The 19,593-nt window shown below is 51.1% G+C and overlaps 8 protein-coding genes across 8 annotated transcripts; 4 read left to right on the top strand and 4 right to left on the bottom strand.

Annotated features, from left to right (window-relative positions):
* Window positions 1-85: 85 nt before the first annotated feature.
* Window positions 86-1,782, bottom strand: erg9 (bifunctional farnesyl-diphosphate farnesyltransferase/squalene synthase). The gene is made up of 4 exons (XM_073765663.1): window positions 1,617-1,782; window positions 496-1,555; window positions 266-448; window positions 86-216 (listed from the first exon to the last, which is right to left on the bottom strand). The coding sequence occupies exons 1-4, from the start codon at window positions 1,679-1,681 to the stop codon at window positions 109-111; spliced, it is 1,416 nt and encodes a 471-aa protein (XP_073625154.1). The 5' UTR covers window positions 1,682-1,782; the 3' UTR covers window positions 86-108.
* Window positions 1,783-2,214: 432 nt separating this feature from the next.
* BDV14DRAFT_178862 (DnaJ domain protein) lies at window positions 2,215-4,780 on the top strand. The gene is made up of 5 exons (XM_073769647.1): window positions 2,215-2,559; window positions 2,613-2,656; window positions 2,725-2,818; window positions 2,865-3,862; window positions 3,915-4,780. Exons 1-5 carry the CDS (start codon window positions 2,454-2,456, stop codon window positions 4,071-4,073), a joined length of 1,401 nt encoding a protein of 466 aa, XP_073625155.1. The 5' UTR covers window positions 2,215-2,453; the 3' UTR covers window positions 4,074-4,780.
* Window positions 4,781-5,160: 380 nt separating this feature from the next.
* BDV14DRAFT_203009 (uncharacterized protein) lies at window positions 5,161-5,919 on the top strand (the record flags this gene model as incomplete). Its single annotated transcript, XM_073774186.1, has 2 exons — window positions 5,161-5,634; window positions 5,668-5,919. 2 exons carry the CDS (start codon window positions 5,161-5,163, stop codon window positions 5,917-5,919), a joined length of 726 nt encoding a protein of 241 aa, XP_073625156.1.
* Window positions 5,920-6,343: 424 nt separating this feature from the next.
* On the bottom strand, window positions 6,344-8,959 carry BDV14DRAFT_178863 (uncharacterized protein). Its single transcript, XM_073769648.1, has one exon. The coding sequence runs from the start codon at window positions 8,658-8,660 to the stop codon at window positions 6,918-6,920; it is 1,743 nt and encodes a 580-aa protein (XP_073625157.1). The 5' UTR covers window positions 8,661-8,959; the 3' UTR covers window positions 6,344-6,917.
* A 76-nt stretch (window positions 8,960-9,035) lies between these two features.
* Window positions 9,036-11,619, bottom strand: BDV14DRAFT_178864 (Y-family DNA polymerase). The gene is made up of 2 exons (XM_073769649.1): window positions 11,440-11,619; window positions 9,036-11,390 (listed from the first exon to the last, which is right to left on the bottom strand). The coding sequence occupies exons 1-2, from the start codon at window positions 11,578-11,580 to the stop codon at window positions 9,693-9,695; spliced, it is 1,839 nt and encodes a 612-aa protein (XP_073625158.1). The 5' UTR covers window positions 11,581-11,619; the 3' UTR covers window positions 9,036-9,692.
* A 124-nt stretch (window positions 11,620-11,743) lies between these two features.
* On the top strand, window positions 11,744-14,180 carry BDV14DRAFT_110358 (DNA damage response protein RcaA). Its single transcript, XM_073765665.1, has 5 exons — window positions 11,744-11,834; window positions 11,895-11,957; window positions 12,016-12,095; window positions 12,147-12,298; window positions 12,359-14,180. Exons 1-5 carry the CDS (start codon window positions 11,798-11,800, stop codon window positions 14,094-14,096), a joined length of 2,070 nt encoding a protein of 689 aa, XP_073625159.1. The 5' UTR covers window positions 11,744-11,797; the 3' UTR covers window positions 14,097-14,180.
* A 539-nt stretch (window positions 14,181-14,719) lies between these two features.
* Window positions 14,720-17,181, top strand: BDV14DRAFT_110356 (uncharacterized protein). The gene is made up of 2 exons (XM_073765664.1): window positions 14,720-15,506; window positions 15,559-17,181. The coding sequence occupies exons 1-2, from the start codon at window positions 15,005-15,007 to the stop codon at window positions 16,854-16,856; spliced, it is 1,800 nt and encodes a 599-aa protein (XP_073625160.1). The 5' UTR covers window positions 14,720-15,004; the 3' UTR covers window positions 16,857-17,181.
* A 34-nt stretch (window positions 17,182-17,215) lies between these two features.
* On the bottom strand, window positions 17,216-19,249 carry BDV14DRAFT_178873 (glycosylphosphatidylinositol-alpha 1,4 mannosyltransferase I). Its single transcript, XM_073769650.1, has 3 exons — window positions 17,854-19,249; window positions 17,666-17,773; window positions 17,216-17,572 (listed from the first exon to the last, which is right to left on the bottom strand). The coding sequence occupies exons 1-3, from the start codon at window positions 19,003-19,005 to the stop codon at window positions 17,429-17,431; spliced, it is 1,404 nt and encodes a 467-aa protein (XP_073625161.1). The 5' UTR covers window positions 19,006-19,249; the 3' UTR covers window positions 17,216-17,428.
* Between the last annotated feature and the right edge of the window lie 344 nt (window positions 19,250-19,593).

The raw sequence follows: 19,593 nt of genomic DNA on the forward strand, positions 1-19,593 counted from the left end.
GTAGGACCAGGCGACAGTAGGGCGAATGATATTAGAATAGATATATCTGCATACGTATCGTAAGGGCATGGGTATAATTAGCGATTAGAACAGAAGTCGTAGAGGAAATTAGAGCTCGCTGTGCGAGATGGATTTTTGCGGCTTCTTGAAGTTGCCGCTCTTCAGCTCTTGCCAGGCAAGGTCGAAGCGGGCGCCGAGCATCCAGGCAGTGAAGATCTACAGTAATCAGTATAAATGTAGTCAATTGAGGGAAAGGATGGCATACCATGATAGCGGACACAACAAAGGCGATGACACCCATGAGAGCCAACATGAAGAAAACGTCCTTGCGGGTCTCAGCGTCCTGCTTAGCCTTCTCAGCTTCAGCCTCGGACATGGTGCCTTGAACGCGGCGCTTGGCGGTTTCAGCGTCTTGCGACGGGAAGATGCTCTCAATGAATTGTTCAATCTATATGAGTTAGCAAGGTACATCAATTGAGAGACGTCATGACATACCTTTCCGCATACAATGCTGATCTTGAGGAAGTTGGGGTCCTTGGGTGTGTTCTTCTTGTGGATCCTGCGCACGTAGCGGCGGAAGACATCGCAAAGAACGCGAAGGTTTTGTGTTGACTCGGTCATAAGCTGGCAAGCGTCGCCCTTTGTGATCTTGATGTTTCTCTCAAACATGGCAGGGTTGCGGAAGCAAAGCTCCAACGTCGCAATGGCCATAGCTTGGGGAATAGCACAGAAGTTGAATACACTCTGTTCCCGCAGGCCGGCAAGGTAGAAGAGACAGTCCTCGACATGTTCCAGTGCGTTAAGGACCATCTCAGAGTTGCAGTTGAGAGCAGCGTCCCGGTTCTGAGGCTTGAAGAGATCCTCAAAGTTGTCAACGTGCTTAGACCAGATGGACTTGGGCCAGAAGCGACGACCGTCATCCTCATCTTCGCGGATGTCGCGGATGATGTTGGTCTTTTGCAGGAAAAGACCCATTGACTTGTGGAGACGCTCACGCTTGAGGAGAGCAGGGTTACCAAACTCGGCCTCAACAAAGAGTCGTGTCAGACCTTCTCCCACCAGACCAGCAACGTAGTAGCAGTAAAGGTCGTATTCCTCGACAGTCTCCACGCTAGCATCCTCAAGGGCGGCTTTGCGGGCGTAGTCGGCCATACCGTTACCCATCTTGTCCGTGATATCCTTGATGATGGCTTGGTAGGCAGGCTTCATGTTCTTGAACTCGGTGATGACATTGTGAAACTGAACCAGCAGCTCACGGTCCTTCTCCTCAGGGCGGTTTCCCTCAAAGGTCCAACCATCTTGTTCTAGGTAGTCCTTGAAGTTGCGCAGCAGAGGCTCCTTGGTTTCGAGAGGAATCGAGGTGTCATCCTCAATGGTGTCAAGCCCACGAAGTGCAAGGTAGAAAACACAGACAGGCAGCAGCAACTCCGGATGTAACTCCTTAATCACAGCACTGAAACTCCGACTCGTCAGGTCCAGGAACTTGAAGCAAGCCTTCTGTGTTTCTGTCTCGTCCTTCTCGTTGCGTTCATGAACGGGGTTGTGCCAGACTTTCCTATCACCAAGTTTTTTGTCAGCCAGGGAGCTTGAAAAAGGGGATAAGGGGTAAAACGAACCATTGAATGATTGACCTCAGTTCAGCCGGGTGGAAGGCAAAGTAAAGGATGCTGCCGATGCCCATGGTGTTTATTGGGGTAAATTACACGTGAAGATGGAGGAATTGGGGAAGTACGAAGGAAAGAGGAAAAAAAATGGGAGGCAAACTGGAAAAACGACGGAGAAGCAAATTAGCAGCAGATTGGCGTACTAGTACACGCTAGGAAATAATGTACATGGGCTCTCCGGCCGATTGGTAGAGCCGCAGAACAAAGGATATGGAGAAATTATGGAGAAGCGGCCAAGAAAAGGGGAAGTATAATAGGAGACAAGAAGGGAGGAGATTGTGTTGAAGGGAGAAAAAGTAAGAAAGAGGAAGAGGGGGAGGAGGGAAAAGGACAGGTATAATAGGAGAGGAGAAGGAGAAGGATGAGGATTTGAGTGGTGGAAAGAAGAGAGAAGAAATTGTTGGAGCGAGCCTCTTTAGCCCCAATTTAGCCTGCTCAGCAAGTGCCGGATCATCTCGGCATCCGGAACACTCTCTTACCCGAGACGTTGGGTCTTGGCCTCAGCTAAAGGTGGGCCATTGTGTAATCTATGACCATACGTGACCGGCCATACCGCTTCCTCGATCTCCCCGCCATGACGAAAGGTTTGGCCGCAGCTTCACCAGGCAGAAAAAAATAGTATTCACGCGATTAGCTACGTTCCTTCATCAGCTTCTTAGATATCCTTTCACGAGCCTTTCGGTTTCAAGGCATTTATACTCCTAGTTACTTCCTTTTCTGTTTCCAGCCTACTTTCTTAGCAGTTTCAACCGGTCCGAAACACTTCCTGCGGTCTGCCCGCATTGCAAAATGGTTGTTGATACCACCTATTACGACGCCCTTGGCGTGCCTCCCACTGCCACCGAGCTCGAGATCAAGAAGGCATACCGCAAACTCGCCATCGTCACTCATCCTGGTGCGTCTTGCAATAATGGTCTGGGTCTATTTGCTGTATCTAACTGTCAATAGATAAGAACCCCGGTGATGAGACCGCCCACGAGCGATTCCAAGCAGTGCGCCCACACCCTCCGCACCCTTTTGCGCTGTCATCTTACTCATACCTATCTTCTATTCACAATAGATCGGAGAAGCCTACCAAGTTCTCAGCAATACCGACCTCCGCAAGCGTTATGATACCCACGGCAAGGAAGAGGCTATCCCAGATCATGGTTTCGGTGCGTATTTCGGACTGCCCGCATCGGCCCCGCTAACAACATGCAGAGGACCCGAACGAGTTCTTCGGCATGATCTTTGGTGGAGATGCCTTCCACGACCTTATCGGCGAGATTTCACTTCTTCAGGACCTTACCACCCGGATGGAGATCACAACGGAGGAAGCGGAGGAAGAGGAACTGGCCGCTGCTACAGAGGAGAAGTTGAACGTCAACGACGATGGCAAGCCTGCGGAGAGCACAGCTGCGGGCGCCGCTGGCGCAGCATCACCCTCACCCTCACCCTCCGCTTCTGGCACAAGCACACCCCGCCCTCGTCTCGGCCAGCAGGCCATCATGGACAAGTCAGACGAAGAAATCCGCATGCAGTCCGCCGCTGTATCAGAGGAGGAACGCGAGCTCCGAAAGAAGGAAAAGAAGAAGGGTGGGCTTTCACGCGAACAGGCTGAGAAGCTTCAAGCCTTCGAGCTGGAGCGACAGAAGGCGCGCGAAGAGCGAGTCGATATGCTCGCTACCAAGCTCATCGACAAGATCAGCGTATGGACGGAGACCGACAAGAGTGCAGACGTGACCAAGGCCTTTGAGGAGAAGATCCGTCTCGAGGTGGAGAACTTGAAGATCCAATCGTTCGGTATTGAGATTCTTCATGCCATCGGTGCTACATACGTTTCCAAGGCTACCTCCTTCCTCAAGTCGCAGAAGTTCCTCGGTATCTCAGGGTTCTTCTCGCGTCTCAAGGACAAGGGCACCCTCGCTAAGGAAGCTTGGACCACTATTTCCACCGTCATTGACGCTCAACTGACGATGGAAGAGATGGCTAAGCTGGAGGAGAAGGGCGGCGAGAACTGGACGGACGAGATGAGGGCAGAGTACTCTGTCAAGGTCACAGGAAAGCTTCTCGCCGCCGCCTGGCGCGGCAGCAAGCTCGAGATCCAGAGCGTTCTCCGTGACGTCTGCGACAAAGTCCTGGGCGACAAGAAGATCAAGCTGGAGAAGCGTGTTGAGCGCGCTCAAGCCATGATCATTGCTGGCAATATCTACTCCAAGGTATGTTTTCATATACATCAGTATTCTGCGACCGCATACTAATCAGATACAGGCCGAGCGTGACCCAGAGGAAGAAGGCGACTACATGGCTTTCGAGCAGCTCATGACAGACGCCATGGCAAAGAAGGGCAAGGACAAGAAGGAGAAGAAGAAGAAGCACAGCCACGACGAGCCAGAGCCGCCGGCCTACAGCCCCAAGGCCGAGTCGTAAATCAATCGAGCGATCGTGTCATGTTTCTTTCGGACCTCTTCTCCGCACCTTATTCCCCAGCCTGCTTCCCTCCTCGTTCGATTACCCTACCCCCGCCTGTCTGCGTCTTTGCTTTGGATAAATATGCCAGATGTACATCTTCGTCGTAGCGAATTTTTATTCCTTTCCGATTCCTAGAGCATGCATTCACTATCTTCTGCACTCGAGTGTCTCAATTAGATGATGACACTAACGTTGCTACCACACCTATCTTCAAGTTCCTGTATTTTTAGACTTGGCGGGAAGTATATATTTTTCGGATAACCTCTCCGCTCTCGAACCCACCACGCACCGCTAACAAATTCCTAACGTCAGGGGAGGTTCTAATTTGATACTTCGAAAATGTCTTTCGTCTTGAAGAGTATTCTTTTCTTACCAGGAACCTAAAATTTCCGCTGTCGAGCTTTTTAAGAACCCTAGGTGCAGGATGGGACGGATTTTACCCTACTCTAGGTACCCTATCCCTACTAGTCTAGTCGGAAACCTCCAGACCAACAACGCCTCAAAAAGCAGTTTAGCATAAACACTTAGATTCCCAACCAGATTGAAAGCCTCATAGCATACGCATTGGATTTAAAACCTAGATTTCGTGGTTATCTTCCGAACGTCTAGAGCCAGGAACGCATTTCCAGCCACAGGTACCAGGCACTATGCCTCCCGCACTCGAGTTCCTCGCGCCAAACCCTACCCCATCTTCCCTCCGATGTATAGGCTGGACCTTCGATCCGCCCCTGGCCGACTATCGAGTTGCCTGGGTTATAGAAAGTAAGCAAAGTATAATGGAGAGTCATCTTGAGGTCCAGTCCCTGTGATGAATGGCATTCGTTGGTTGGTTGGATTCGCTGATGTTCCTTTTCTCTTCAATTTTACCATGTTCAATCACTAACCCTCATTTACAACCTTTTACCTTACACCTACTATTCACTACTGATTCTTTCTCTCAACTCTACTATCTCTCATAGCCCCTCTACACCATCTTACTACATTCTACCCTAGCACGACTAATCAGCCCAACTTCTCGACTGCGTCAAGACCAAACGCAACAACCATGTCCGCCCTCTCCACCTCCGTCTCCCAACTCCTCCACAAAGCAGCAGACACAAGTCTCGAGCTCAGCGTCTCACTACTAAGTACCCAGCAGCCCGTCAGGAGGAAAGAGAGCTCTACCTTGCCCTCCCCTTTAGATGCATGCTTTTCATCATCCTCATCGACCACGTCCGCCCGCAAGCCTGCCTCGCCTCCCGCGATCCCAAAGCGCAAACCTATCGAAGATTGGGTTGATCTCGAGAATAGTAGGAATGATGCATGTTTCCGACTTCTGAATGGGAATGAAGAGCATAGAGCGGTTTATGAAGCGAGTAGTCGTATCCCGCTTCCGATCCCGTCGCCTGATGGGAAGAAAGGTCGGGGGAGGATTGTTAGTTCCCGGTTAGAGGCGAAGAAGGCAGATGGATCTGGCTCTTCCCATTTTGAAACAGAGACTCAGAATGGTGAGTTTTCACATGGTCTGATCTTGGCTTTGGTATGGTATAGGATACTGATTATTATTACTTAGAACCCTTCTACTCAACCACGAGCACCTCTAGTTCTCACCAGCAAGACTCCACCGCTCGGCTCCTCAACCCTCTCACGAGAAGACACAGAAAAGGCAAGAGAACGCCGAAACAACGAAATAATCGCAGACCGCATCCTCCGCGTCGGTTTCGACGAGCTGGAATATACCATTGCCGTCATGCGATTGAGGCAATACGAGGAGATGAGAGCTTCAGAGCAAGAAGGGGAAGAACAATCTTCAAGTCAAGACTAGACATGGTATGAGAGATATGCAGTATTGGTGTGGTGTGCTGTACGGAGTACCTATTGCTACGATCCATGTTTGGATTGTCCTACTAGGGCGCCTACGATCTGATAGGTACTGGGCCATAGATTCGGGACGCTGGCTGGAACGGCCTTTAATTGCTGGCCGGGTTTCTTGCCCGATTGGGGCTGAATTGGCTTGGAAGCTTGCTATCTTCTTCTATCTTGCATTGCATCCCTGAGACAAGTATTCATTGCTTCTTGTTATATGGCGTTTGGGAATTGGGCATTTGTTTTGTGCTACTTGAGTCAAACCTAGATGATACTAAATACATACGACCACAGGGTGTGGAGAACAGGGCTTCCCGTCCGCTCAGCCGTACTTAAGCCACACGCCGGCTGGTTAGTAGTATGGTGGGTGACCACATGCGAATCCCAGCTGTTGTATGTTTTTCGCTTTTTCTTTTTTTGCAAGCGGCAAGACGGTTTTTGTTGTTGTTAGGTCCAGATGTCGAAGTTGGGTGGCACTGGTGGGGAGACCATCACCTGAGCCGGAAGCCCTACCCTGTGCACTCTATATCCTTGGTCATGCATTCTTGGCGAGTACAACTTGAATAGACCAATCCATGCTTTGACAATTCAAGAAGTCCAGTATATGATTATCGTTATCGCAAGTGGGTATCTAGCAAAGCACCATAGACAGCTAGTCCGGATACAGATCTATCAGTAGTATAAATGACATGATTAGAAGTCAAAAAAATCAAGGCCGTTGTTAAGCAAGCACAGGGTTGTCCAGAAGCGGCAACATCAGGGAGTGATACAGATAAAGCAGTAAGCAAGCAAAAGGGTCCAGTCCAGAGCAAGGATGTCATTGTGACCCATTGAGAAAATAAGTGGGTATTCGAGGGCAAGTAGTCGCCTGCTTCGCTTCTGAAAGGCAATTTAGATCTTGAATGGGCAATGCTGTATAGGGTATCTAACAAAGGAAATGAAAAGAAAGACATATAATCATATCGATGGCGATGGTGGCTCCTCGCCGGGAGGGTCCATATCAGGGAGTTCGGTTTCTGGTGAGACGACCGCGAGAAGGCCCCGGCCGGCTTCTCGATCCTCAGTCAGATCGTCATCGCTGAGGACTCGTCCGCCGAGCTGGATATCGTTGACGTGCACATTATACTCGAGAGCGTTCTTGGCCTCTTTTATCAGCTCTTCTGTGAAACCAAGACAGCGCTTCAAGCTTTGGTTCATCCGCTGACTGTCTGCCAGCAGCTCTTGATGTTTCGCCAGGTCGACGAGGAACCGCTTTTCGTCTTTGTTTCTGTGCTGGACGTCATCTTCGGCTGTTGACCCGGGGTCCAAAGAGCTTTCATCCGGCGTGAGGTCCTCGTCACTCAGATCGGATAGCTCATCATGCGACTGGTTCGACGAGATCTCGCTTCGTTCGTCTTCGTCAATCTCACTAGGAATTGATAAGTTGCCAGACACCGAACGCGAGGGTGCCATGGATAGACGGCCAGAGCGGCTAAGCCGTCGAAATCTCCGCAATTCGGCGTTCTGCTTCCGCATCTCTCGTTCCAGCGTCCTGTTGATAGCCAGAAGAGAGGAGTTGCTAATCTCCAAATCCATAATTTTCCGCTCCACTCGAGCGTTGAGAACTGGGCCGCTGTTACCTGCGTGCTCTGACTTCACAGGGCTCGAAAGCCCATCAGGTTGACTGTCAGTATCGACGGAATTCGTAGACCCATTGCTGAAGATTCGCGGTCTGAGTGCCGGAACTGCATCCGAGACGTTATCTCCGTCAACCTGAGAGTCTAAACCAGAAACTATCAGAGGGCTTGGCCGTAGGCCCTCGCCCGGTGTTTCTTTCAGAGGGGTACTGCGCGCACTATCGAGACTCGCGGATTTGGTGTGGCTGATTACCGGTACGGGTCGGACGGTGTTTAACGGCGGACTATAGAGCGGCGACCGGATATCAGGTGGATCATCAAATTGTGATGGGTTGGAGGAAGGAATGGTATCTGAGAACCGCGGGAAGGAAGCGTTATTGGTTGACTTGATCCGCGGTGTAGTTGTCGGCCTAGGCACGACCGCAGGACGAGACAATCCCGACGACCGTCGTCTGTTGGTGTCATCCGAAGCCCGAGACTCTTCTTGACCATTTGCATATATAAATGTGGCAGGTCCGGCGGACTTTGTAGATGATACCCTTGACCGGGTATCCGCATCGGAGGAGCCCGATACCGAGCGTGCGTCGCTGGCGTGGAAGAATCGCGGTGACGACGTTGAATCGGTAGTAGAATAAGGACGGGTAGTATTCGGATCGGCGGTCAAGGTCTTCGATCGTACAGTTCTTGGAGGTTCCAGTTTTGGGCCCATTCGAACCGGACTGCGGTCGGTTCGGTATACTCTATTGTTTGGGCCATTGCCCGGAGACGGCTGGGCGAAAGGCTGCGGGGAGTACACCCCATTCCCGGGCGTACTGGCCGGAGAGAGTACAGGTCCGTCACGCCTGCTGCTCCTTGAACCAGATCGGGGTGTGACGTTGGCATTGAGGTAGGAGATCTCGGAGGGCTGTTTGGACGGAGTGGTTGCGGGATGTTCTGAAGGAGCGAGCCGTTTGGGTCCGCGGACGGTGGACGGGGTGGCGAGTTTAGGGGTCAAAGGTGACTTATTCGCTCTGCTGAAAGCAGCACTGAGTGTCGGAGTAAAGGGTTTGGCTATATGGCCACTATTTTGTTTATCGTAGGTCATAGCTGCTGGATTCGAGGGGCAGAGACAAGGGCGACTTGTTATGGCATTGCGGCACTCCTCGAAGATCTGCAAGCATGGTGGCACCAGCCAGCCTATAGCGTAGATCCAGTAGTCGATAAAGAGATGAGACCACGCGTAGATTATTCGGAGTAAAGAGGAAGAGGCGAAAAGACAGCGGTCAGGTGTTGAAGTGAAGAATTTACGATGAATCCGCTGGCCAAACACTAAAGCACTAAGAGCACCACCACCCCGACCGAGCGATGTTTATCCCCGCCAAATCCGGTTTAGTTCCATTTTCACCGCAACGCTTCAAGGGGCTCCAAATATCCATCCACTGTCAACACTGTAGAAACATGTCTCTCTCTATTTCTTGATGACGAGACACGGCCTGTACCCAATACTCAGTTACAAGATATCGGGAATTCTCGCCCCAGCCCGCTCTGTCATTGCCAATGAATTCATGGCCCCCTACTTTATGTGCCCCGCCTATATGGGCTGATCAACGGCTAGAGGGAGCTTGACAGCGTTCTATTATTATCCAGCATTCTACATGCATGCATAGTCTTCCTGCATCAATCGAATAAGCTACCGAATGATTCTCAGATCTATAACGTTCATGATTCACCATCCAACATATATACAGACGTTAGAACCACCGTCCCAAAGGGGCTCGGCCGAAAGCTATGATTCTAGGCGATCACTTATAGTCTGTCTCGATTCTGAGACGCCTGGGAGCACATCTTAATTGCATCGGATCGGTATGCCGTCCAGGTTCTGCCGACACTCTGATGTGCTGGCGAACGCCCGGAAGCAAGGAGCTGCCCTTGGACGAGTGGGTCGGGTCGTCGGGTCAAGCTGAGTTGGACTCTTCAATATCTCGGTGAGAGCGGTTGCAGACGTCAGATGTCGTCAATGGCATAGTGTCTATTGCTATCCTTGGTCTGAAGTTTGCGGAAGATCTAGACGTCGAGCCTGAGGTCGAGGGCCAACTTAGGGTGCGAGCTGTTCTCGGTGGAATATGCTTTTGCCCGGTCAAGTGAAGAATAGGCGCTTCTGTCGTGGATCTACAGTGTCTCGCGAATTGGACTTTCTCTTTCGCGTACTGCTCGGTGCTGGCTGAGATTGTGGTTGCGACTGCGGCTGCGGTGAATCGTCTTGAACGGCCTCTTTTATGGTTTGCTTCGAAAGACAGTAGTCGACATGATCATTGAACTTTCTATCGTCGGCGACCTGAGGCATTGAACAAATGGGACAATCCCAGTAGGGTTGTTGGTCCGGCGTCGTATCAGGGATCGGAGTAGGGCTATCCTCTGGCAGATCACCTCCACCCTGAGGCGTTTCCTGACTGAGCCTTTCAAGATCCTGCATCTCGCTTTGTATCTCCTCGCGAGCTGCCTTCTCAAACGCCTCCTCCGCACTTATCTCTTGTTCGACGAGCTCATTCGAGACATCTGTTGCAGGCTTCTTTCGAGCAGCTGCACCGAAGAAGCTCATATCGAGTTTCTTTGTGCTCACAAGGTTGGTGCACCGAATCCCAAGCAGCCGCAGCTTCATGTTAGGGATCTCCTTCTCGAGCTTCTCCAGCATGGGAAGAGCAGAGGTAAACAGTTCCTTGGCTGCTGAAACTGCTCTTGCTGGTTGGTGCTGCCGAGTCAATACCTCAAACGTAGCCAACTTGACCTTAAGAACCAATGTACGCCCCTTAAATTGTGTTCGAGATAGATCCTTTTCCAGCTCCTGGGCACAAGACCACAACTTCTCCCGAAATTCCTCTTTGGTGCTAATTTCATGGAACGTCCTCTCGGTACCGACGCTTTTGCGCTCGTAGGCTTCTGCTGGTTGAATCTTGGTCCTACCCAGCCCAAGATAACATTGCGCTAAGAAGTGAAGCGCCTTTTCGCCAAAGAGTTTCGCTAGGTAGGCGCGTTGAGGGTAGATGTCGGCGCAAGTTTTGATGCCGATTGCGTCCAACTCTCGCTCAAACACCCGTCCCACACCGTTGATTTTGCGCATAGGAAGCTCACGCATAAATTCGATGACGGCATCCCTATCATTTGGAACACGATATTGACCGTTTGGCTTGTTCTTGTTTGAGCAAATCTTCGCAATCTTCGCATTCGGTGCGATACCAGCAGAGACCGAGACCTTTGTCGTCTCCAGGATCTCTGCGCGCATGCGATTGACCGCCTCCTCCGGGTCGAGCTGGTTTTCAATACAGTAAGACGTGATGTTCAAGTATGCTTCGTCAATACTCGCGCTCTCAAATTGAGGGTCATACTGCGCAAGGATGGCTCGAATCTCTTGTGCCTTGGCCGTATACTTTTCGTAGTTCTGCGGAAGGCAGATGAGATGGGGACATAGTTTCATAGCCACAAATGATGCCATCCCGCTCCGGCAACCAAATTTGCGAGCTTCATAGTTGCAAGTCGTCAGAACGCCCTTTCCCACGGCCATCGGAACCGTCTTCAGCTCCGGCCGATCCAGCTCTTCAACCGCCGCGAAGAACGCGTCGCAGTCCACGTGGACCACATACTGGGTGAGATCTCGCGTCAACTCTAACTCAGCAAATAACTGATCAGCTAGCTTGAGGTCTATTGATAGGTTTAGGCTCTCCAGCCGCGCTTTCCCCTTCAGGATGCGCTGAATCTTCTCCGTAAGGACGCCATCGCGGGTCTGCTCATGGTTGAAGTACTTTGAGCCCTTGGACGCATTATATATAATTTCCGAGACCTTTCAATCTTAGACTAGCTCGAACAAGATGGATTACGCATCCACTCACCTTCTTCTGGTCAACGGAATCTTGGCCGGCCTTCGTCAAGGACGGCCCTAAGAGATGATACTTCAGCGTCTCGTCAGCGTCCGGACTTTTGCTGTCGCTTTCTTTGGGCACATCGCCCGCCTGTCCCCTTTCCTCCTCCATGGAACATCGTAGCTGTTAAAGAGCGAGATAAGATCGAAGTGAAGTTGCTGATTTCTAAACTAGGCAGCATTAGGCAAGGATATCACGTGAGTTCGCGTTCAATCGCGGCGCCGCTGCACGTGCCGTACAATCAATTGCTCCTCATCCACTCATCGGGCCATCCCCCGTCATTTCACCTCGTCATGTTAGGGACTAAGCTGTGCTGACTGTGCCCCTCATGTGGATCCTCGACACAGAGGGGAGCTTTCTTCAGGGTGACTATATCCCTCTAGACAATGATCTCGATGCCAACGACTGACGAAGGCAATTGAAAGGCAAGCGCGTGTGGCTGCGACCTGGGAAAAAGTACCTTTTCGGCCGCTACAAAACGGAGGGTGGTATGTCGCGCTTGTTCTTCCTCTTCAAATGACCTCCACTGACCACACTGTCTCGTAGTCCGAGAAGCTATTCCCGAACGGACGATCTCCCGAAAACATTTGGTAATTGATGTATCGGAAGTCGCAGCTGGCGATGGGGTATGTCTGCCGAGAATATATTGCTGGTCAGGTCTGACTGATCGCGACTAGTCTAAAATCAGAGCGAGGACATCAGTAACTGTTAGCGATGAAGGCTCGAAATTCGGCACGGTCGTCGACGGTGAACAAATCAAAGGCAGTAGCAGGACACTGACCGGCGAAGAGCACACAATAAATTTAGGCAAGTACGCGCATGCGTTACGGTGAGTACTCAATCGAACCCGGGACATGGAGATTGAGAATAACCGTCGGATGGCTCCTAGGATAAAATGGCAACCCGTCGTCCTAAGCTTCTCCTTCTCCTCCAAAGAAAGCAATAAGAACGCCATTGCTGGCTTCCGCTCGCGGCTCGAGAATTTTGACATCAAGACTATCGAAGATTACCTCCCTAGTATCACAACGCACGTCGTCCAGACAAAACGAAATACTGCCAAGGGATTACAAGCATTGGTCAATGGGGCATATATTGTGGACTACTCGTTCGTCGATGCCCTAGATTACGCAGGAGCCCCAGATGATCTTGAAAATGAGGAAAGTCTATCACCCCTGGAGCAGGATTTCGAGGCGGCGTGGCCAGAGGCAAGAGAACATCTTCCGCCTCCAGGGAAAGAGATCTCTAATGCCTCAGACGAGGCATTCGCACCGAATCCAGATCGCACCAACGTATTCGAGGGCTATACATTCATTTTCTGCGACAGCTCACAGCATCAAATTCTCCAGGAACCGATCAACAGCGGGCACGGAAAAGCGCTATTTTTTGAGGTGGAAGAGCAAGTTACAACTGTAGAGGAGGTTGTACAATTCATGCGAGATGCCTCTGGTCAGAAAGGAGTTGGCTCTGAACGAGATGCCGAAGGTGGAGTGGTGTTTGTTCGGTTTCATTCTAAGGCACATGATAAAAACTGGGCCATACAACTAGAAGATGACGTTGCGCTCATGACTGACCAGCGGGCTATCCAGCAGAATGAATTTCTGAGTGCAATTTTGGGAAACGATGCTTCTATACTGTGTCGGCGGCTACGCGAAGAGTTGGTACCGGAGTCGTCGGAACCCACACCCGCTCCATCTTCGAGTGAGGATGTACAAGTTGTGGTCGATTCCCAGCCACCGGAAGAAGCGAGCGAACCCCCAAAGAGAGCGAAGGGTACCCGAGTACGCAAATATGTCAGCAAAATGAAGACATTCGACGACGGGTTTGATATCAACTCGATCCCAGCCTATGCGCCAAACGTGGAAGAGTCCATTGAGGACCTACCACCGATGGCCATAGATGAACCTCCAGAAGAGCAGACTCAAAAGATCGACAGTTTTCAGGAAGAAGAAGATGTAGTCTCCAGCTTGCTCCCAGGCGCCAATGCCATGAAACGCCGGAGGGCTGAAACATCCCAACGGAGCCTAGGTGAATCCAGCACCCGTCCGAAACCGGAGTCTGCACCCCGGCCGAAGCGTCAAAAACTTGATGTATTAGAGGCTGCCCGACAACACCGTGAGGCGGAGGAGGACGCGGCTCGGCAACGTCGGCAGCAGGAAGACGAACTGCTGCAAACATCCTTGCAAGATGTCGATGTGGAGAAGCTCAAAGGACTAGCCATCGTGGAGGAAATGGAACTTCCAGAGAGGCCAGCCGACGACAACAACAGGTGGGATGAACGATGGAACGGAAGGAAAAATTTCAAGAAGTTCTGTCGGAAAGGTGATCCCAGCCAACAGCGCCGTCGGATTCAGACTGTCATCGTTCCCTTGGAAGAAGTGGCACGGAAGGATTTTGGCATTGGCGATCACTACTGGGTCAGCAACAGTCGATCTTCGGGTCCAAGTGCGCCAGAAAGCCGTCTCGAGCGTGAGATTAGCGATGTTGAGAGTGAGCCATCGCAACAACCGTCCGTCCCGCGGAGTGAATCAAGGACAACCGCGACGCAGAGAAGTCAAAAACGACCGCGTGAGGTACAAGATTCAGACAGTGACGATGAACTGAAATTCCGATTTCGTCGCAGGCGATGATATCAGACATTTATTCACGTATTTTATTTACCAGCATCTTCGCATATAGGCATGAAAGGGCGTTGAAGGATGTTCAATAATTGTCATGAACCTGTAGATAGAATATGTATAGTCTGCGCGCTAAGCCACCTTGAATGGCTTCACCAAATTAGGATCGACTGGGTGGCCTAGGCTGGACGATGAGCCCGAATATTCGATCTACCAATGACACCGTGGGGATACGAGTCGCAGCAATCAAGGTGATACCAGGCCATCGGAACAAGTCTTGAAATCTCGAACAAGGGGGCTGCTATTAATATTCTGCATTCACTACCACTGCTGAGTCTGGACGATGCCATTACCGCGCCAAATCATCTGACCAGACTCCGATTCCTCTCCCCTCTTATGTTCATCTTCACGCTTCCCACCATTGACTTCCTCCACTGACATCTTCGCCAACTTTCGCGCCTCTCGTTCTTTATCGCTCTGCCTCCATCACTTCGCGGCCTATCCACTCGCTCGCCCCGGCGCTGCCTAACGGCCTGATTCACTGCTGCTTCCACCAACACAGACGCATCCAACGCAGCATCATCTCCACCATGGAGCACGCTGGCCGGGTGTAATTCGACTTGCTTATTCTTCCTGGTCGCTTCCCCTCATCAATTATAACTGCGTCCTCGTGCTCCTATCGCTTTGCTCTCTCCAATAGAAGAAACTCAAATCCGGGCCAAGTATGTTCAGCGTCATGTTCTCGGTTCTCTTCTTCCTCCTCTTCTCGCTTGATTGCGGGTTTCTCGTCCTTTGTTCTCTCGTCTCTGGCTTGCTAACCTGAGTTCCCCCATAGCCTACTTTTATTTCACTCTCGTTTAACGATTCACGATCTGTCTTCAGCTTGGCGTTTTTAGGTCACCTTTCTTTCCCACAAAATAATGACCGCCGATTTACTTCCGTCTCCTTCTCCATTCATGATCTCCGTGATCCCTCCCCCTCGACCTGTCTCGGTCAATGCCCTCGCGAGAGCCTCCACCGTCTCGAATCCAGTCTCATGCCCAAAATCGAATCGAAGTACGAGCGCCGAGATCCCGGCCCATGATGAGGGATCCTTCGCCGTCCCCGTGGGTCCCGATTCTCCCGAGTCCCCGAGATGGGCCCAGTCTCCTGTGGATACCGTGATGGAGGATGTGCAGGCCGCGGGGACACCGTCAAATCGACCACAAATTCAATTCGAACAGCTCCCGGTTGAGATACACGAGACCATTTTGGACCATCTGTTTGGCGAGCGTACATCGGCTTTTACGGCGTCCTGTGGAAAATCGCCGGTAAGGAGCTGGAACAAATCGTTGAGACATCCCAGGCGGAAAGCTCTCTCGAATTTGGCTCTAATTTTGCCGATATGGCGGGTCTTGGTGCAGGATCGGATCTACAGACACAGTCAGTTGTACATTTTTCTGAAAATAAGTTTCTGAGTGCTAATGTAGTGCAGTCAAACTCAAAGGGACCATGGATGAGCTGGTCGAAAGTGCACGCTGGTTCCGTGCAAATCCTCATCTAGCACCCTACGTCCGCCACGTCGAAATCTGGATACCTGTCTGGGGTCAACGAGCGATCAGGAATCCCTCTCGCCAGCCTCCGAGGAACGCACATGATGAAAATGCCGGCTTAACGGATATGGCTGCACTCCAGACTGCAATGGCATGGGATGATCCGAATATGAACCCGGCGGCAGACTACAAATACCATTATGCAAGCCACAATGCCACGTTAGAAGAGATGTTTTTCCATGTGCAGAACGTATTCCCGGCGGCGCGTATACTCACTCTGGAGGGAGGGCACTGCAAGAAGCCGCCAATGGTTCGCCATTTCAGAAACGACCCGGTTGGGCGGACAGGTCAACCGCTTCCTGTACTTCCAGACATTCAGACATTCGTTATGCGCGGGGCCTGGAACATCATGAGGAACCATCAGCACTGGACTACGTTATCGCAAGCGCTACCCAGCGTCCGAGAATGGCACTGCTCATACGCCAAACCGAAAATCGAGGGTTACGAAACCATAGCCGGCATCCTGTGCCGCCTCCCGCCATCCCTCCTCCACATCAACATCAGCCTCGAAGGCTTCTATAACAAAGACAACTCCCAGAGCCGCTGGCTCGGCGATGGAGTCAACCCACCACACCTCTGCCGACTGCTAGGCGAAGTCGCGCCCCGTCTCGAATCTCTCACCTACACAGGCAAAGTCTGCGCCTGCCTCTTCGACTCCTCCCTCAAAGCTCTCACCAACGCTTCCTCAACACCCTCAAATATCCCAATGCAGACCAAACCTACTTCCCGCCTCAAATCCCTCGACCTAATCGTAAAAACCTGCTGCCGCGACAAAAAACTGCACCCGAGCCTCCCCTTCCTCGACGAATTCTCCGGCATCACAAACCTCAACTTCATCCGCGCGTTCGAAAAACTCGTCACGTCATCAATTACCTCCCTAAGCGCACACACCGAACTATCATACATGCGCATCCGGTTCATCGATCTCGACTCTGCCTGTCCGCCCTTAAATCCCTATTTCCAGCTCGTCGATGACGCCGCAACGGGCTTGTGGAACGAGCCGATTCTTGAGGCGCTGCACAAGTCACGGCCGAATGCGCAATTTGTCAAATTGACGGACGGGATCTCTCCGCAGTATGGAGCTAATCATCAAGTTGTGGGCGCGATATATCCACGGACTAGGCCGCTGAGTATCCATGCTTCGACGTATCGGATTATTGCCGATGTGCCCAAGCCGTGACTATCGATGGTACTATGATCGCTACGCTACCAATGCTATGAGCACGACTTAGTCATGGATGGTCAAGGAGAGTCGATGAAGAGAAGAGAAAAGGATGGAGAAAGGAGGAAGGAATATATCCATCTCATTCTTCGTGTTTGCGGTGGTCTAGTCGCTATCTAATATCTAATATTGATTTCGACGTACGGTACGGTGCACCTATGGCATGGCATACTCACTCGACGGTTTAAAGCTTACAGCTTACTATTTACTATTTGCTACTTACTTATTACTCTTAGTGTAGGATTACAAGATACCAATAATACGTTACTTCGTTTCTTTCAACCTTTGACAGAGACGTGTGAGATTTATTATCTGTAGACGTAGACTCATATCAGTCCAAGGCGGTATATTATACATGGTTCTATCGAGGATAAATCGTAATGCAAAGTATACTATAAAGTATATATCAAGAACAGGATATCACAGAACATCCTCTACCACCTTCCATCCATCCCACTTCAGCATCAAATGCCAAATGCTCAATACTCCACCAATCTCTCCTCCCACAGCTTAATCCTTAATACTGGAGCTCAGGCGCTCCCAATATCACGCACAAAAACACCCAAGATCCAAACGTTCACCGCGAAGAACCCCAGACTAGCCAGGAATAATCCGGGGGCGAAGCTTGATAGACCGAGGAATTCGAGGAGGTAGCCCTGTTGCAGCCAGAAGGCCTGATTTGGATACAGGAATATTATTAGTAGGCTGATGAATGAATAGAGGGGAGGGGAGGTGTGAGGAAGGCAAGAGGGTATGGGAAAGCATACCTGGCCAATAACCCAGAATCCCAACACAGTCAAACCCAGTTTCGGTCTTTGCAGGAGCGTCGAGTTGGGGAGGTAGAAGGGGAGGAAGATTAGGTACCAAAGGAAGTACTGCGCCCATACCTTGTTAGCCTATCCATCCATCCATCGCGTCAAGTAGTCAAGGGACAAAGGAAGGGTGTTTAACATACCTGACTCGTACAAACCTTATTAAAAGCCACAAACGCAAACGTCTGGACCATCATGGTCCCAGGTAAATCCTTCTTCCCAAGGACAAGCGGGACAAGAACCACCGAGAGAAGAAGCTGCGGGATGAATGCAAGCGATTCAAAGCTGAAGCTGCCGCTCCCGTTCCCAACGGCACCGCCTCCACCTCCATTCGCAGCAGAAGCCGTCAAATAAAGCAACGTGCTATAAGGCGAGAAATTATGCCGATGGTCAATCCTTGTAAGATGGTGCAGGTACGTATGTTGCAGGAAGGGCATGCCGTATAGCGCATACATCCCCGCGTTTAGAGCAGCGAAGGTGACAAGGGCAGTTAGCGTAAGCTGGATTCGACACGGGGTGATGAAGGATACGATCTGCGATGTGATTCCGACGCCGGTAGTTGGGCCTGAGCTTGCAGGTCCAGGTGCAGGGGTAGAGGGCGCAGTTTGGGATCTAGATTTAGCCTGAACTGAGCTGCTCGATGCGGACGCAGATGCAGATTTGGGTTCAAGATCCCAACTTCCCGACGCCGGGCTCGCTGTCGATGCAGTCGTCCTCGTATCATCCAGCCACCAAAGAATACTCACCCCATAAACAAAAGGGTAAATCTTAAAGTGCACCCCCAACCCAAGTAAAACACCAGCAAGGTAAACCCTCCTCCCCAGCACAGCCCACAACAACGCAACAACAAGCAAAGAAAGCAACCCCTCCGAACTCCCCCTTGTAGAAATATTCGCAACCATCGGATTCAGCAACCAAAAGCACGCATACTTCAGCGCCCGCTCGGAACTCATACCAGCCCCATGCGTAAGCACAAGAGACCTAGCAACAAGCCAGCCCGCAAGCACATCCGAAAGCGCAAAAAGCGCCTTGCCGAATGCAAAGAACCCTCGGATGCTCCAGGTCGTGGGGAGGAGCATCCATGCTAGAAGCGGCGTGTAGCGGTATGTGTCTCGCGCGTAGGGGGATTCTCCTACTGAGACGTACCGCGCTGCGTCGGTGAACACCATGTAGTCGATGTCGGTGTATTTGACGGGTGAGTTTGCGTCTTGCCAGGCGCCGTAGATGAGCATTAGGAAGCGGAGGGTGATGGCGGCGCCGTAGATTGTTGGTGGGTTGCGGAAGATAGAAGACATTTTGGCGGGTTGTTTGTATACTCTTTTGGCTCTTGGTGTTGTGTCTTGGTCTATGTATGTATCGGGTTGTTTATGGATGCCCCCCGGCCCCAGCTCCAATGTTCCGCGGTGATGACCGGCTAGATGAGCTAGGTAGCCGACGGATCCAAATCTGGGCACGCAATCTTGTCGAGAGTAATGATTAAAAAGCGTATCTATCCATTGCGCTACGGACTTCGCGCAAATTGTGAACTGAGCTTGTTGTATGTGATATGTTGGAGTTGCTGGAATTGAATGTGGATATTTTGGCATCTTGAATCCTGCTGAGTCAGCAGTGCAGCGATCTGCTGCCAATCTATCCAGAGTCTATCCAAGCGGTAACCCACTTTTCAATTACTGCAATGAGGAGTCATAGGTATTTGTTTATGTTCTTAAATTCAAACGACAGTCCATAGATATATACACTGGATGGATGGGGATGTGTTGCGAAATGCGGCTGAAGCAGCGGAGATGGGGTATACGGGGTGAGACAGAAATATAAAAGCGAGGGTATACATGCTGCAAGACAATAATAAATGGTACAGGACCAACACAGACCAATTCCGCGCA

The sequence above is a fragment of the Aspergillus stella-maris genome, assembly GCF_047715825.1.
Source record: "Aspergillus stella-maris strain CBS 113639 unplaced genomic scaffold BDV14scaffold_54, whole genome shotgun sequence".
NCBI classification, from domain to species: domain Eukaryota; kingdom Fungi; phylum Ascomycota; class Eurotiomycetes; order Eurotiales; family Aspergillaceae; genus Aspergillus; species Aspergillus stella-maris.

Excerpts from the sequence above, each read along its gene's own strand:
- BDV14DRAFT_110356 (XM_073765664.1), top strand. The coding sequence starts at position 15,005 with ATGACCGCCGATTTACTTCCGTCTCCTTCTCCATTCATGATCTCCGTG. Across the intron at positions 15,507-15,558 it reads GGATCGGATCTACAGACACA|TCAAACTCAAAGGGACCATG; the intron begins GTCAGTTGTACA and ends AATGTAGTGCAG.
- BDV14DRAFT_178863 (XM_073769648.1), bottom strand. The coding sequence starts at position 8,660 with ATGACCTACGATAAACAAAATAGTGGCCATATAGCCAAACCCTTTACT.
- BDV14DRAFT_178862 (XM_073769647.1), top strand. The coding sequence starts at position 2,454 with ATGGTTGTTGATACCACCTATTACGACGCCCTTGGCGTGCCTCCCACT. Across the intron at positions 2,657-2,724 it reads CCCACGAGCGATTCCAAGCA|ATCGGAGAAGCCTACCAAGT; the intron begins GTGCGCCCACAC and ends TATTCACAATAG. Across the intron at positions 3,863-3,914 it reads CTGGCAATATCTACTCCAAG|GCCGAGCGTGACCCAGAGGA; the intron begins GTATGTTTTCAT and ends AATCAGATACAG.
- BDV14DRAFT_178864 (XM_073769649.1), bottom strand. The coding sequence starts at position 11,580 with ATGGAGGAGGAAAGGGGACAGGCGGGCGATGTGCCCAAAGAAAGCGAC. Across the intron at positions 11,391-11,439 it reads ATTCCGTTGACCAGAAGAAG|GTCTCGGAAATTATATATAA; the intron begins GTGAGTGGATGC and ends TAAGATTGAAAG.
- BDV14DRAFT_178873 (XM_073769650.1), bottom strand. The coding sequence starts at position 19,005 with ATGTCTTCTATCTTCCGCAACCCACCAACAATCTACGGCGCCGCCATC. Across the intron at positions 17,774-17,853 it reads ATAAGGTTTGTACGAGTCAG|TACTTCCTTTGGTACCTAAT; the intron begins GTATGTTAAACA and ends GTATGGGCGCAG. Across the intron at positions 17,573-17,665 it reads GATTCTGGGTTATTGGCCAG|GCCTTCTGGCTGCAACAGGG; the intron begins GTATGCTTTCCC and ends TATCCAAATCAG.
- erg9 (XM_073765663.1), bottom strand. The coding sequence starts at position 1,681 with ATGGGCATCGGCAGCATCCTTTACTTTGCCTTCCACCCGGCTGAACTG. Across the intron at positions 1,556-1,616 it reads CTGAGGTCAATCATTCAATG|GAAAGTCTGGCACAACCCCG; the intron begins GTTCGTTTTACC and ends ACTTGGTGATAG. Across the intron at positions 449-495 it reads TCAGCATTGTATGCGGAAAG|ATTGAACAATTCATTGAGAG; the intron begins GTATGTCATGAC and ends TAACTCATATAG.
- BDV14DRAFT_110358 (XM_073765665.1), top strand. The coding sequence starts at position 11,798 with ATGTGGATCCTCGACACAGAGGGGAGCTTTCTTCAGG. Across the intron at positions 11,835-11,894 it reads AGAGGGGAGCTTTCTTCAGG|GCAAGCGCGTGTGGCTGCGA; the intron begins GTGACTATATCC and ends GGCAATTGAAAG. Across the intron at positions 12,096-12,146 it reads AAGTCGCAGCTGGCGATGGG|TCTAAAATCAGAGCGAGGAC; the intron begins GTATGTCTGCCG and ends GATCGCGACTAG.